At 38.4% G+C, this 14,846-nt stretch overlaps 1 protein-coding gene across 1 annotated transcript in view; it reads left to right on the forward strand.

Moving 5' to 3' along the window:
• Nucleotides 1-14,846, forward strand: part of CPA6 (carboxypeptidase A6) — a 273,139-nt gene that overhangs the window by 195,103 nt on the left and 63,190 nt on the right. The window contains exons 6-8 of the mRNA XM_065902593.1: nt 1,840-1,954; nt 4,037-4,138; nt 6,620-6,724. Of these exons, the coding sequence (XP_065758665.1) occupies nt 1,840-1,954; nt 4,037-4,138; nt 6,620-6,724 (322 nt within the window). The remainder of the gene's footprint in view (nt 1-1,839; nt 1,955-4,036; nt 4,139-6,619; nt 6,725-14,846) is intronic.

Here is a 14,846-nt window from a genome sequence, read left to right on the forward strand (position 1 = left end):
CCTCACCCGCCACCTTAGTTTCCTGGAAGAGATAAAAGTATCCAGGAGAAATGGATAGATGGTACCGGTGAGGGAATCATAGCTGAAGATTGCCTGCAGCAACTGGAATTTGGACAGTTTATAACCATCTCAGCTCTAATCAAACTTGATTTTTCTTGACCACCCCAGATTCGCTCACAACACAAGAAGACTGGACATTGACAAAGACATTCATTTGGTTCTTTACAGCCACACTGGCAATACTGTAAAATTCTTTACCCATACAAACCTACTTTCATCTATAACTTGTTTCCTTGAGGGAAGAAAGAAAGAACTAATACTGACCATGTTCATGCTGAGAATTTAAACTCCGCTCATATTTTGAGCCCCAGCAAGCAGCTACCAAACGAGTTTACCAGCTCTGTGCCATGCCACCTTACCTTGATTTTTGATGTTTCTAAAGTCAAACATTGAAACCAAAAGGACAGCAAGCTGATGATAAATTCCCGATTAAATGCTTTGTCCACAGTGAGTCCTCAGTAAATAACAAACGACTAAATCAAAAGGAATGTTCTACAGCCAGCATGACCCTAAGTAAATCTGCTTCTTTCATGGACCAAAAACTTATCTTCAATTTCTTGAATAAAGTGGCTTACATGGGTCAACTTTGAAAGTCATTTAAAGATGCCATTACATGTTGTTTTAATAGCACTGAAACCACCAAGCAACAAGTTCTTTGGAATATAAAATAAGAAAGCAAAGTTTTTGGTTTTCTTTTTGTTTTAGCTACCTGTCCAGCCCAGGAAAATCATTGAGAAGCTCTTTAATGTCTTTAAGTAAATGAATGAGCACCTTGTTACTTCATGGTGCTCTAGTTGGAGGAGGTGAATGAGCACTGGGGGAATTAGCCACATCTAGCTCGGACATCTCATCAAGGATACCAATGACTGAAGCTGGAGCTATTCCACACATTTCAGTGACCCTGGAATCCCCGACCCTGGCCACGGCCTTCAGTTCCCAAGTGCATTCACTTTGCTTACCTGAACTTGTCTTCTCTGGGCATCCTTGATACTGTCAGGCAGTAAAAGTAGCTTTTTCTGACTCTGGTTGTTTCTTCTATTTCTTCTTGAAGCTGGCAGCTTCTTTCCCTTTTCTGAGCTCTGGGTCAAGTGTGCTAGATAATGACATAAGGAAAGTCTTTCAGTCACAAAAGGCACAGGAACAGATAGAAACAGCTGAAAAGGAGGCTGTGGCAAGGGAGTGGAGGAGCTTGTCTTGCTTCATTTTTCAAAATGTCACACCAGACTTGAGTCTATTTTGGGTTCACATTCCACGTTCAAATTCTGGCTTTGCATCACTAGCGGAATGACACTGGCAAGTTCTTAACCCTTTTGAGGCTTGGTTTCCCCATTTGCAAAGTGGAAATAACCATATGAGGTAGGTTTTATTGTTATTAACTAAGTTGATGTATGTATTGGGATGGCCAAAAAGTTCATTCAGGTTTTTCTGTAAGATGTTATGGAAAAACATGAACAAACCTTTTGACCCACCCAATAAAATACACAGCACAGTGCCTACCACCTGGTAGGTGCTCAGTAAATATAAGTGTTCCCATGATTCCATTCTTGTAGCTGCTCCATCAATGATGGTTATTATTAGTATCATTATTACTTGGGAACATCTGTTCTGTAATTTTATATTTAATATTCATTATACCATTTATTTAAGAGTTGTTATTTTCTGAAAAAGGACATCTTCCGCACATTTAGTATTTTTAGAGATGTCAGTCCTGATTTTCTTTTGACTCATTTTTATATTATCTCCATTTAATTTTAATCATGTCTATCATTTCAAATCCAGGATCCTCATAGAAGATCTTCAGAAAGTACTGGAAAAGGGAAGCAGTTTGCCAGCCTGGAGAAGTCGAAGATCCCTCTCTGGATATAATTATGAAGTCTATCACTCCTTAGAAGAAGTATGTAATCAAAGGACCTTTTGTGGCTTTTTTTCAAGTGCATCTTTATCACTCAGGTCTCAGAACTGGGGAGAAGCATAGGGACACAGGCAGAAGTTAGGTGAAGAGTACTTAAGCTCTTACAATATCCAGGCACCTCAGTTCTTTTCCATTAAGTATTTTATATGAGAAGTATATACAAGAAGTAGCAAAATAATTTTAATTTCATGTGCTTTACCCAACCCACCCCTACAATGGACAGGGGAAGTGCAATGGAAGAGTGTGGTAATGCTGCTATATAGTCAGCCCTTGGTATCCAAAGGACACTGGGTGCAGGACCCCCTGTGGATTCCAGAATCGTTGATACTCAAGTCCCTCGTGTACAACGGCATGGTACAGTCAGCCCAAAGTATCCACCAGGTCAGCATCCAAAGATATGGAGGGCCAACTGTAATAATGGTAATAAACACCCTAACTGGAAATCCATGGAATGTAGAGCTAGCCAGAGGTTGAGGGCAATGGTTTGGCTGAGCAGCGGAGTGAATTTTGACGTTGGCCCCATACCCTCTGCAAATTTGAGCCCCCCCAAAGCCAAACTGCATTTGTGGCTCCTCAGGGCCTGTTAGCTTGTTGTTATTTTATCTGGAAAACATAGGGACCCATCCCACTGCTGCTACTGTACATCTGGGCAATAACTATTCTTCAAATCTCAGTTTGTGCAAGAAGAGAGCTGTTCTACTCTCCCAGATGGGTCAGAACTCCCTGTCCCAGCCTCTGCATATTACCTGCCCCCATAGTACATGGATGCGATACCTAACATAATTTTTAATTATGACTAAGTACTTGATTAATGCCTCCCTCTCCTAATAAACTGCAAGGGCTGTGGGGGCTGGTCATTGCTTTCTTGTTCACCATTGTATCTCCAGTGGCAAGCAGAGACTTCCAAATAAAGGGTCGTTGACAGAATAAATAAATGAATGAGTACATACATTTTTTCATTCTTCCCCTGAATTCTGAATTGAGCAAAGGAATGCCAGTCATAGAAGTAATGAGATCCTGTTATACTCTTAAGAGAACATTTGGTTCTCTTGATAATGACTTTCAAAATTACGTCCACATATTTTATGTTTTTAACATACCTTTTAGAAGCGTGAAGTTAGCAGCAATGGAAAGGATTTAGATAACTTGACACATTAAAGTGCTATTAACATGCACTAGAAAAAGGTCAAAATTTTAAAATATATTAATATAGGTAAGTACATATACATGTGTGTGTGCTGAGTTGCTCAGTCATACATACGTATATGTAAATGTATGTGTGTACATGTGCTCATTAGACTAAACAGCAATAGAAAAAAAGGAAAATATGAGTACTTTCCAAATATTTTTTTTAGACTCTTACAAATCTTGGAACAATGGGACACTTTTTGTGACTTCCTTCCTCCTTTATTTGGTTTTTAAGTCAGAAATGTTACCCATCTTTCTAAATACCTTATTTATCCATCTCAAATATACCCTTTTCCTGATGACAGATAAATGCGTATGAATGGATCAGCGTCAATATATTGCTATTACTGGGAAAATTATTCATGGTATGCCCTCTGATATGTGGCTGGATCGACTAAATTTTAAATGCAAAAGATAATGCCTTTTTCTTAGCATCTTCTGTTCAGCAGTAAATTACAATATATAGGACTTAAACACTTTCCAATAGTTGGGATGGTTTTTCTGAAGCTTACTTCTTTCTTTTCCTCTTAAACACTTGGAGATAATAGAAATAAATTTTTATTTTTTAAAGAGAGTCCAGAATACATTAATTTTCTGTAAAATTTTGCCATTAAGATGTTAATGACAAATAGCAATAGAAAGGTATGCTTTAAAAAGGGAACAATAGGAAGACAAAGCAACTATGTATGAGAGCAGAAAATAAAGTGTAATTTTTAGTATCCTCAAGAAAATCAAGACTACGAAATTGCTTTTTCATTAAATTTTATACTCCATACATGCTTTTTGAGTTCCAAGATCTATTGTCTTTCTGTTACCTTTTATTAAAAGCTCCGTAATTGTGCGAGTCTAACATGGTTTTAATTTATTTGCTTTTAGATTCAAAATTGGATGCATCATTTGAATAAAACACATTCAGGTCTCATTCACATGTTCTCTATTGGAAAATCATATGAGGGAAGATCTCTTTATGTTTTAAAGGTAAAAAATAAATTAGCAACTGACTATTTACTATTCATCTTTTTCAGCTTTGACTTATAAGGAAAAGAAGTGAAATGGTTTTTCATAGTGTCTCGTATTTAACATCATCTGGTAATTTATGACTGGTGGCTTAGATAGTAAAGAATCTGCCTACAAATGAGAGACCCGGGTTTGCAGAAGATACCCTGGAGAAGGGAATGGAAACTCATTCCAGTATCCAGGCTGGATAATCCCACAGAGGAGCCTGGTGGGCTGTCAGTTCATGGGGTTGTAAGGTGTCAGACATGATTGAGTGACTAACACTTTCACTTTTTTTCCAGTAATTTAAGAAAAAAAATTTTCCCTTAAGTTTTTGAGCCATATTTAATTTTTGCCATTGAGTATTCCAAAGAATACTATTTCTAACTTATTCAGAGTGACTGATGAACTTCAAAAATAATGACCTTCAAAATTATTTGTGGGTTGGTGCTGCTTACAATGAACAGATCCAAAACTATACAAATGTGTCAGCAGGTATACGTCCCTCCCAGCCCTTGAGCCTGCATTCTCTTCCAGCTACTCACCTATAGCTCTCCATTCCTTCTCAGCCCAACATCTTAAAAGATTTTCCTACATCACTGTCTACTTCCTCACCAACCATGCAGACCCTGGCCTCCCTGACCTTTGCCCCGACGACAACTCTAGAACTTCTGGATGACTTCTACTTGGCTTTCCTCCCATCTCAGAGCATCCTCTTCCCTTGTCCTTTCTTTACATGCTGGTGACCCCAGGATTCTCTCCCCAGCTGTGCTCTCTGTCTACCTGCCATCTTGGAAGCACATCCACCCCATGGTTTCAGCAATCATTCCAGACTTATCTGTTCAGTGGACTCTGCTCTCTAGTGCTGGGCATCCTCATCTCGACATTCACCAAAGCACCTCAGACTCATGATGGCACCACTGTCCTCCAGATCAGGAAACAAGAACCACCCTGAATTCCTCTTCCTTATTCTAACCACTTCAAATCTAACACCGAAGAACTGATAATTTTTTTTCTTCTACTTCTGGATTTATCACCACCTCTTCTCTTGTCCTCACTGCTGTTGACCCAGGCTTGTTTCTGGATCTATTCTCCCTGGACTATTACACTCACAGACTTAGGACTGAACTTCCTCATTAGTCCCCATCCTCTCATCCTCTAACCTATCTATACACATACACACACACCCACACCCCTCCCATAAAATACAGGATGAAGCCATATCTGAATGTCATATCTAGGAATGTCATGTGCCTCCTGCCTCTGGGTCAGCTTCATCTCCCTTCTTTCCTCATACCTTAGAAGCATTGGCTCAAACATGGTGTGCTCAGCTTCTCTTCCAAGCTTGAGATAAATGTCTTCTTCCACTTGTATGCCACGCAAGCTTCAAGTCTTACTCACGTACTCAAAGTCTTTTCTCTTCTGAGAAACCCTCATTTGTTCCACAGGAAAATGACACATAGCACCCCATGTCCCCAGAGTAACTCCTGCATATTTACCTTATAGTGATGAATTGCTGATATTTCTGCCCTCTCCACTACCATATAAATTCCTCATCTTCTCATCTCAGAATCTCCAAGGTCAAGCACCGTATCTGATGTTATAAGGGTTTCTTGAAGTGTTAATATCAGTTGAGTGAATTAATGAATGAATGAAAATTAGATCTCCCATCAACATCAAAATTAGTGGGTAAGAAACCATGTTATAAATGAAATTTATATAGCAGGATTATAAAGAAAAGTTTATTGCTTGATTCTACAAATCAAATTGTTTTGTGTTTCCTTTATGTACTGTAGTAAAATTTGACTTTGTCTTCCTACAAGACAGCTATTTCTTTAATAGATATTGCTTGGGAATATTTCTGTTACCTTGCATGGGGAGGGGGATTGAGAAAAAGAGGGAAAGGACAGGGAAAAGGAAGGAAAAAATTCAGTTTCTTACTTAACCGCCACATATATTAAAATGGAATGTGTGCATGCTAAGTCACTTCAGTCATGTCCAACTCTTTGCAACCCTATGGACTGGGGCCCTCCAGGCTCCGCTGTACATGGGATTCTCCAGGCAAGAATACTGGAATGGATTGCCATTTCCTCCTCCAAGGGATCTTCCCAACCCAGGGATAGAAGCCGAATCTCTCACATCTCTTGCATTGGCAAGCAGGTTCTTTACCACTGGCGCCACCTGGGAAACCCTAAAATGGAGAAACACATCTATTTAATCAACTGCCTTTTCCTTATGTATTTTCCACTTCTTTGATTTGTAATTAAGGCAATAAACTTACAGTTTCTGCATCAACAAGCTTGGACTTCTGAAATCGATAGGAACTCTCTTTGTCTTTTTTATGGGTTACCTAATGAACCCAACTCTAGTGAAGTATTATGTTGAAACCATATTAAATTATGCAGGTCAGTGAATCCAAAAATAAAAGCTTGCATTGGTTACTATGAATACTCTTGTTTTCAGCTGGGCAGAAGATCACGGGCTTACAAAAGAGCTGTCTGGATGGACTGTGGCATTCATGCAAGAGAGTGGATTGGTCCTGCCTTCTGTCAGTGGTTTGTAAAAGAAGTAAGTTAAACTCTTTATGCCGTGTCCATTTGAGCTAGCCAGTGTTTTTATGCTGCTCAAGGAACAAAACTGGGAATGTGAAGCAAGTGATACCTGATAATAACACCATAATTTTGTGGGTTGCTTTTATGTTTATGAAGGCCTCTCAAAACCCTGGCTCAGATTATCTTCACCTCTGCCCTTGGAGGCTGGAATTACCAACCCTCATTAAAGAGAAAGAACTTTTAAAAAAATTTAAAAAATTAAAAAAAATAAATACAGAGAAAGAACTTGAGATTCAGAGTGTTAATGAATTTATGACAAATTAGGAACCAACCATAGCAGCTGATAGATGACAAAAGGTTAAATATTCAATGTATGGTGTTCCAAAACAGTTTTTCATGTGATATTCAGCATGGAAAATTCTACATGACTGTTGTTCTCCTTCAAAATGATCTCACATATGCTATAGCAATAAAGAGATGCCCTCCTGCTATGGATCTGTGAGTTAGATACCAAAGACCATTAGCATTTGTGGATGTAACATTCACTGTTTCAGTGCTTCTCTGTGACTAATGGTTGATGACTCACAGTGGTTTCTCATTTTCTGGAGACTTCATTTAAGTCATAAGCCCCATGAGGCTAGTATATTGAATGTGTTCTATGGGTCAGCGTCATGGGCTAACATCTTAATACGTTCTGATATCTTTCTATTGTCAAGAATGTAATGACTTCCATGGTTTTCTTTTTCAGTTTCACTTCTTAGTGTTTTTTTTTTTTAAAGACTCCTAAAAGAAAACAAACTACTAGTACAGGTAATAAAAGTGAAGAAGTCTAAGGAAAGGAGGTTCTAAGCCAGAAAATAACCCTAAAAATTACTTCTAGAAAACCATTAATGATACAAGATAGTGAAATATTTCAGTTATATTTCACTATGTTTTATGGGAAAATTATGTGACCTAGTGCAGTTTGTGATTTTGAAGACTCTCCTAGTCTTAGAAAATATGCCTCACAAATGTCAATGATGTACTAAATTTGTAAAAATCTGCTTCTCCACCACTACAAGCCTACACAAGTATCCATTTTATAATGTAATAATAAAATTTTCAAAGTATTCCCACTCAGTGTATTCAGCAATTCATATTCTCTTAAAATACCATTTTATCCAGTAGGACAAAAGCAAAAGCTAACAAATTGTTAACCCTAGCATCTTGTATAAATATCCATTATATACATATAACATTGTCTACTGTCTCAAGTTTCAAAACTGAGAAGGGAAAAAATGGTTAAGAACAGAACGTCTATTGTTTATAGACTGTGGTCCTTCTCAGGTGGTGCTAGTGGTAAAGAACCCAGCTGCCAATGCAAGAGATGTAAGAGACATGGATTCGATCCCTAGGTCAGGAAGATCCCCTGGAGAAGGGCACAGCAACCCACTCCAGTATTCTTGCCTGGAGAATCCCATGGAGAGGACCCTGGTGGGCTACAGGCCATAGGGTAGCACAGAGTCAGACACAACGGAAGCGATTTAGCACACATGCACGCATGGTCCTGTGTGTTATTATAGAACATAAAATATACCTTCCAAACATTTAATCTCACTCTCATATGTGCAGCCTTTTTATAGCAACTAAGTTTACTTTATTTGTCCATTTGGTAATTGTCTCTCTTCCTATACCAGTGCCGAGGGCAGAGCCTATCTTGTTCATTGCCAAATCCCTAGCACCTAGAACACCATCTGGCACTTAATAATGCTTCAGTTATCTATGAATGAATGGGAATAATGAGAATTCAGTGGTTATGACAATAAGAAACTTCTGGGAGATGACTTGTAATTCATCTCCTAAGGATATGAATGGTACTACCTGGATTTTTGCAGTGTGCAATATGTATAGCCATACATGGCAGCCCTAGAACCCAAGCTAAATTGAGTGCCGAAGAGTTGATGCTTTTGAACGGTGGTGTTGAAGACTCTTGAGAGTCCCTTGGACTTCAAGGAAATCAAACCAGTCCATCCTAAAGGAGATCAGTCCTGAATATTCATTGGAAGGACTGACGCTGAAGCTGAAGCTCCAGGATTTTGGCCACCTGATGCGAAGAACTGACTCACTGGAAAAGACCCTGATGCTGGGAAAGATTGAAGGCAGGAGGAGAAGGGGATGACAGAGGATGAGATGGTTGGATGGCATCACCAATTCGATGGACATGAGTTTGAGTAAGCTTCGAGAGTTGGTAATCGGCAGGGAAGCCTGGCATGCTGCACTCCATGGGGTTGCAAAGAGTCAGACATGAGTGAGTGACTGAACTGAACTGAATTTTTGCTCTCTGTCTTGGTGCTTTTCCCCAAATTCAGCAGCTTAAAACAGCAAACACTGATTACTTGCTAGTTTCTGTGGGTCCCAATGCAGGAGCAGTTTAACCAAGTGCCTCGGGTAAGTCAAGGTGTCAGCTGGTCTCAGGGCTTGTGTGGGGAATCTGTGTCTGAGAGCTCAGTCACGTGACTGTTGGCAGCTTCCGTCCTCCCTGGCTGTGAGCCAGAGACATCAGTTCCCCATCACATGGGCATCACCTCAGGACAGCTCACAACCCAGCACCTGGCTACCCTCAGAACAGATGAGGCAGAGGGAAGAGCGAGCAGCCCAAGATGGAAGCCACAGTCTCTTTTAACCTAATTTCAGAAGTGACATCCTATCACTTTTTTCATATTCTCTCCATTGGAATACGTCACTAGGTCCAGACTGGATTCAAGGGGAGGGCATTAGACAAGAGCACAAGGGCCAAGAAGTGAGAATCACTGGGGGCCACCTTGGAGGCTGCCAGCCGTACCTGGTGGGACTTTCTCCATAGCCATCACTGTAATGTTTGCATCCTTACTTCAACATGAACTGGAAGAAAACTTATCCAGCCTTTTAAGTTCTGCTAGAACAGCAGATGGCACAGAGGTTACATATACACATGTAGTAGTCAGACAGCCCTGGGTTGGAATGCCAGCTCTGCCATTTACTAGCTGTGTGATCTTGGTGGGCAACTCATAATAATAATAATCATCATGAGTGAGTGAGTGAAGTCGCAATAACCGAGTGTGTCACATATTATGATTTTTAATAATAATCATAATATGTGACACACTCAGTTATTGGGAGGATTCAATTATATAATGTTTGTAAAAGACTTAACAGTGTTTGGCATATAATAAGCAGTTAATAAAATCAATTTATTTTTAATAGGAGTAGTATCAGCAAGTTGGTATTTTTAAATGACCAGAGAATCATTAGAAAATCAGCAAGGATATGAAAGAACTTAACACCACCAACCAACAGGAGCTAAATCACATTTATGGATCACCCAACAAACAACAGCAGAATATGCATTCTTTTCAAGTGCCTGCAGAACATGCTGGGGCTTTATCCCGGCTCAGCTGGTAAAGAACCTGCCTGCCAGTGATGCAATAGATATAGGTTCAATCCCTTGGTCAGGAAGATTCCCTGGAGAAGGAAATGGTAACACGCTCTAGTATTCTTGCCTGGGAAATCCCATAGATAGAGGAACCTGGTGGGTACGTCCATCGAGTCTCAAAGAATTGGACACAACTGAGCACACACACGAACATATACCAAGATATTCCATATCACACACCAAGAAACAAATCTCAACAAATTTAAAGGAAATGAAATCATATAGACCATGTTGTCTGACCACAGGGAAATCAAACTAGATATTGATAACAGAAAGATAACCTCCAAACACTGAAAAATTAAGATGCCTCTGAATTACCTATGAGTTAAGGATAAAATCTCAAGGGAAATTTAAAAAGTTAATTGCACTGAATGAACATGAAAATACATACAGCATATTAAAATTTGTGGTACACATCTAAAACAATGCTAAGAGGGAAATTTATAGCACTTAAATGTATACATTAAAAAAGAGGGAAATTCTCAAAACAATAAGCTCTCAACTCAAGAACCTAGAAAAACAGAAAATAAAGGCAAAGCAAGAAGAAGGAGCTAATAAGGATAAGAGTAAAAAATCAATGAAACTGAAAACAAAAAGTCATTAGAGAAATCAGTGAAACAAGGAGCTAGTTCTTGAAAAGATCTGTGAAATCAACAAAGTTCTAGCAAGAGAGACAGAAAAAGAACATACAAATTACCAACTTAGGAATGAAAGAGAGATATGATTACAGACCCTGCAGATATCAAAAGGACAATAAAATAATACTATGAATAACTACACATATAAATTTGACAACTTAGGCAAAAATATACCAGTAAATAGAAAAACACAAACTTTCACAACTCATTCATTATGCAACAGGCAAGTTGAATATCCCTACTACTATTAAAGATATTGAATTCATAACTTTAAAATTCAAAAAGAAGAAAGGAATAAATCTCCCTACCCAGATGGTTTCACTAAAGAATTCTACCAAATGTTTAAAGAATAAGACCAATTCTACACACTCACTTTCACAAAATAGGAGCAAACATTTTCAATTCATTTTATAAAGTTAGTATTACCCTAGTACCAAAATCATACAAAGACAGTATGAAAAAAAAAAAAAAAACTAGAAAATAGATTCAGAAATCCTTAACAAAATATTCCCAAATAGAATTTATCAATCTATAAAAATAATTCTGCATCACAACCAAGTGAGGTTTATTTCAGAGACCCAAACCTGGTTTAATATTTGAAATTCAATCAATGTAATCTACCATACTAACAGCTAAAGAAGAGAGTCTATTTAATCTTATCAGTTGATACAGAAAAATACCTTGACAAAATTTAATAGACATTCATAATAAAAACTCCCAGAAAAGCATATATAGAGTGGAACTTCCTCAACTTTATAAAAAGTATGAAAATCATATTTTAAACATTACACTTAGTGGTAGATGAGCAAATGCTTCTTCCTAGGATCAAGAATAAGGTAAGGATGTCCACTCTTACCACTCCTAATTAACATAGTGCTGAAAGTTCTAGTCAGTAGAAGAGGAAGAAATAAAACATGTACAGATCTGAAAGGAATGAACAAAATTATTCTATCCATTAATGACATGATTGTCTACATAGAAAACCCCAAGGAATCTACAGGAAAATAGAAGTAACAAAGTAATTAAGATCACAGGACACAAGATACACACACAAAAATCAACTGTATTTCTATATACCAGCAGTGTACATGTGGATGCTGAAATTAAAAATACATTATAATTTATAATTGCTCAACAAATGAAATAAGCATAAATCTCACAAAACAAGTATAGGAATTATGTGCTGAAAACTACAAAACATTGATTAAAAAAAAAATCTAAGTATATAGAGACATGCCATATTCATGGACAGGAAGATTCAATATAGAAAAATATCACTTCTCTCCAATTGATATCAATGTTTAACATAATTCCTATAAACATTCCAGCAAGACTTTTTGTAGATATAGGTGAAATTATTCTAAAATCTATATGAAAAGGCAAAGGAACCAGAAGAGTTAAAACGATTTTGTAAAAGAATCATTTTACTCAGCTTCAAGGTATGTAGCTACAATAATCAAAAGTATATAGTGCTGGTGAAGGGACAAACAGAAAAATGGAACAGGAGACTCAGATACAGACCTACAAAGTGTGCCGAAGTGATTTTCAACAAAGGTATAAAAGCAATTCAGTGAAGGAAAGACTTATTTTTCCACAAATGGTGCTGAATCAAGTAGACTTCCATAGGTTAATAAATGAATTTCAACCTAAGTCTCATTTCTTACACAAAAATTAACTCAAAGTGGATCACTGACTTAAATGAAAAATGTAAATTTATTTAAACTTTTTTTAAAAAAAATAGGGAAAAGATCTTCAGGATCTAAAACTAGGCAAAAAGTTCTTAGACTTGACACCAAACGCAAGCTCCATATAAGGAAAAGTTGATAAATTAAACATTATCAAGCATAATCAACATTTAAAATTTTACTGTGTGAAAGACCTTGTTAAAAGGAGAAAAAAGACAAGCTACAAACTTTGCCACATATCTGATAAACGACTCCTATTTGGAGAATATAAGCTCAAAACTTGACAATAAGAAATCAAGTAATCCAATTAGAAAATGGGCAAGAGACATGAAGAGACATTTCACCAAAGAGTATACAGATGGCCAAAAAAAAAAATCCCAGAAAAAAAAGATGCCATTAGGGCAATTCAAATTAAAACCACAATGAGCTATCACTAAACACCCATCAGAATGGCTAAACTTACACACACACACACACACACACACACACACACACACCCCTGGAGGTACAGGGAGGGACTGACTCACCAACGAGTGCTGGGGAAGATGGAGAAAAACAGGATCCCTCACACACTGCTAGTGAGAGTGTAAAATGGTGGAGTTACTCTTGAAGACAGTTAACACTTTCATTTAAAACTAGACTTGCAACTATCATCAGTTCAGTTCAGTCCAGTCGCTCAGTCGTGTCCGACTCTGCAACCCCATGAACTGCAGCACTCCAGGCCTCCCTGTCCCCAACTCCCGCAGTCCACCGAAACCCATGTCCATTGAGTCAGTGATGTCATCCAACCATCTCATCCTCTGTCATCCCCTTCTCCTCCTACCCTCAATCTTTCCCAGCATCAGGGTCTTTTCACATAAGTCAGCTCTTCACATCAGTTGGCCAAAGTATTGGAGTTTCAGCTTCTGCTATCATATAACCCAGTAATTGCACTCTTGGCATTTATCCCAGAGAAATTAAAACTTATGTTCACTCAAAAACTGTATACAAATGTTTCCAGCAGCTTTATCTGTAATAGCCAAAAATTGGGAACAATCCAGATACCCTTCAATAGGCAAATGGTTAAACAAACTAGTCCATGCATACCATGGAAAACTACTCAGCAAAAAAATGAACAGACTATGGAAACACACAACATGAATGAATCTCCAGAGAATTATGCTGAATGAAAAACTAGTCCCAAATAGACACATACTGTAGGGTCTCATTTATAGAATGTTCTCGAGGTGATAAAATTACAATTGACTCGAATAGACAGCATATTAAAAAGCAGAGAAATTACTTTGCTGACAAAAGTCTGTCTAGTCAAAGCTATGGTTTTTCCAGTAGTCATGTATGGATAGGAGAGTTGGACTCTCATAAAGAAAGCTGAGCACCAAAGAATTGATGCTTTTGAACTGTGGCGTTGGAGAAGACTCTTGAGAGTCCTTTGGCCTGCAAGGAGATCCAACCAGTCCATCCTAAAGGAAATCAGTCCTGACTATTCATTGGAAGGACTGATGCTGAAGCTGAAGCTCCAATACTTGGGCCACCTGATGCAAAGAACTGACTCATTGGAAAAGACCCTGATGCTGCGAAAGATTGAAGGCAGGAGGAGAAGGGGACAACAGAGGATGAGATGGTTGGATGGCATCACCAACTCGATGGACGTGAGTTTGAGCAAATTCCAGGAGTTGGTGATGGACAGGGAGGCCTGGCATGCTGCAGTTTATGGGGTCACAGAGTTGGACATAACTGAGTGACTGAACAACAGCAACAAATATGGATTTAAACTGCAAGGGTCCACTCATACACAGATTTTTTTCAATAAATATGTACCACAGTTGTACGTGACCCTTAGTTGGTTGAACCCAGGGATGTCGAACACTAGATATGGAGGACTAATTGTAAAATTATATGTGGATTTTTTTTTTCTGGCCATACCGTGTGGCACGTGGGATCTTAGTTTCCTGACAGAGATTGAACCTGTGTTCCTTGCACTGGAAGCATGGAGTCTTAACCATTGGACCTCCAGGGAAGTCCCATATATGGATTTTCCACTGCTTTTGGAGGATCAGCACTCCAATCCCCATGTTGTTTAAGGTTCAACTGTAGAGAAATGGATAACAGATTAGTGTTTCCTGGGGATTAAGGAAAGGAAAGTGAATGTGCCTATAAAAGGGCAACCATGAGGGGTCCTTGTTGTGATGGCAAGGTTCTGTATCTTGACTGTGTCCATTTCAGTACACTAGTTGGGATATTATACTATAGTTTTACAAGATATTGCCATTGGGGGAAAGTGGGTCCCAGGGGACAAGGGATTTCTCTGTATTAATTCTTATAATTATATGTGAATTTATAACCTCTGTCCATGGAATTCTCCAG

This window comes from Muntiacus reevesi, chromosome 12 (assembly GCF_963930625.1).
Source record: "Muntiacus reevesi chromosome 12, mMunRee1.1, whole genome shotgun sequence".
Classification (NCBI taxonomy): domain Eukaryota; kingdom Metazoa; phylum Chordata; class Mammalia; order Artiodactyla; family Cervidae; genus Muntiacus; species Muntiacus reevesi.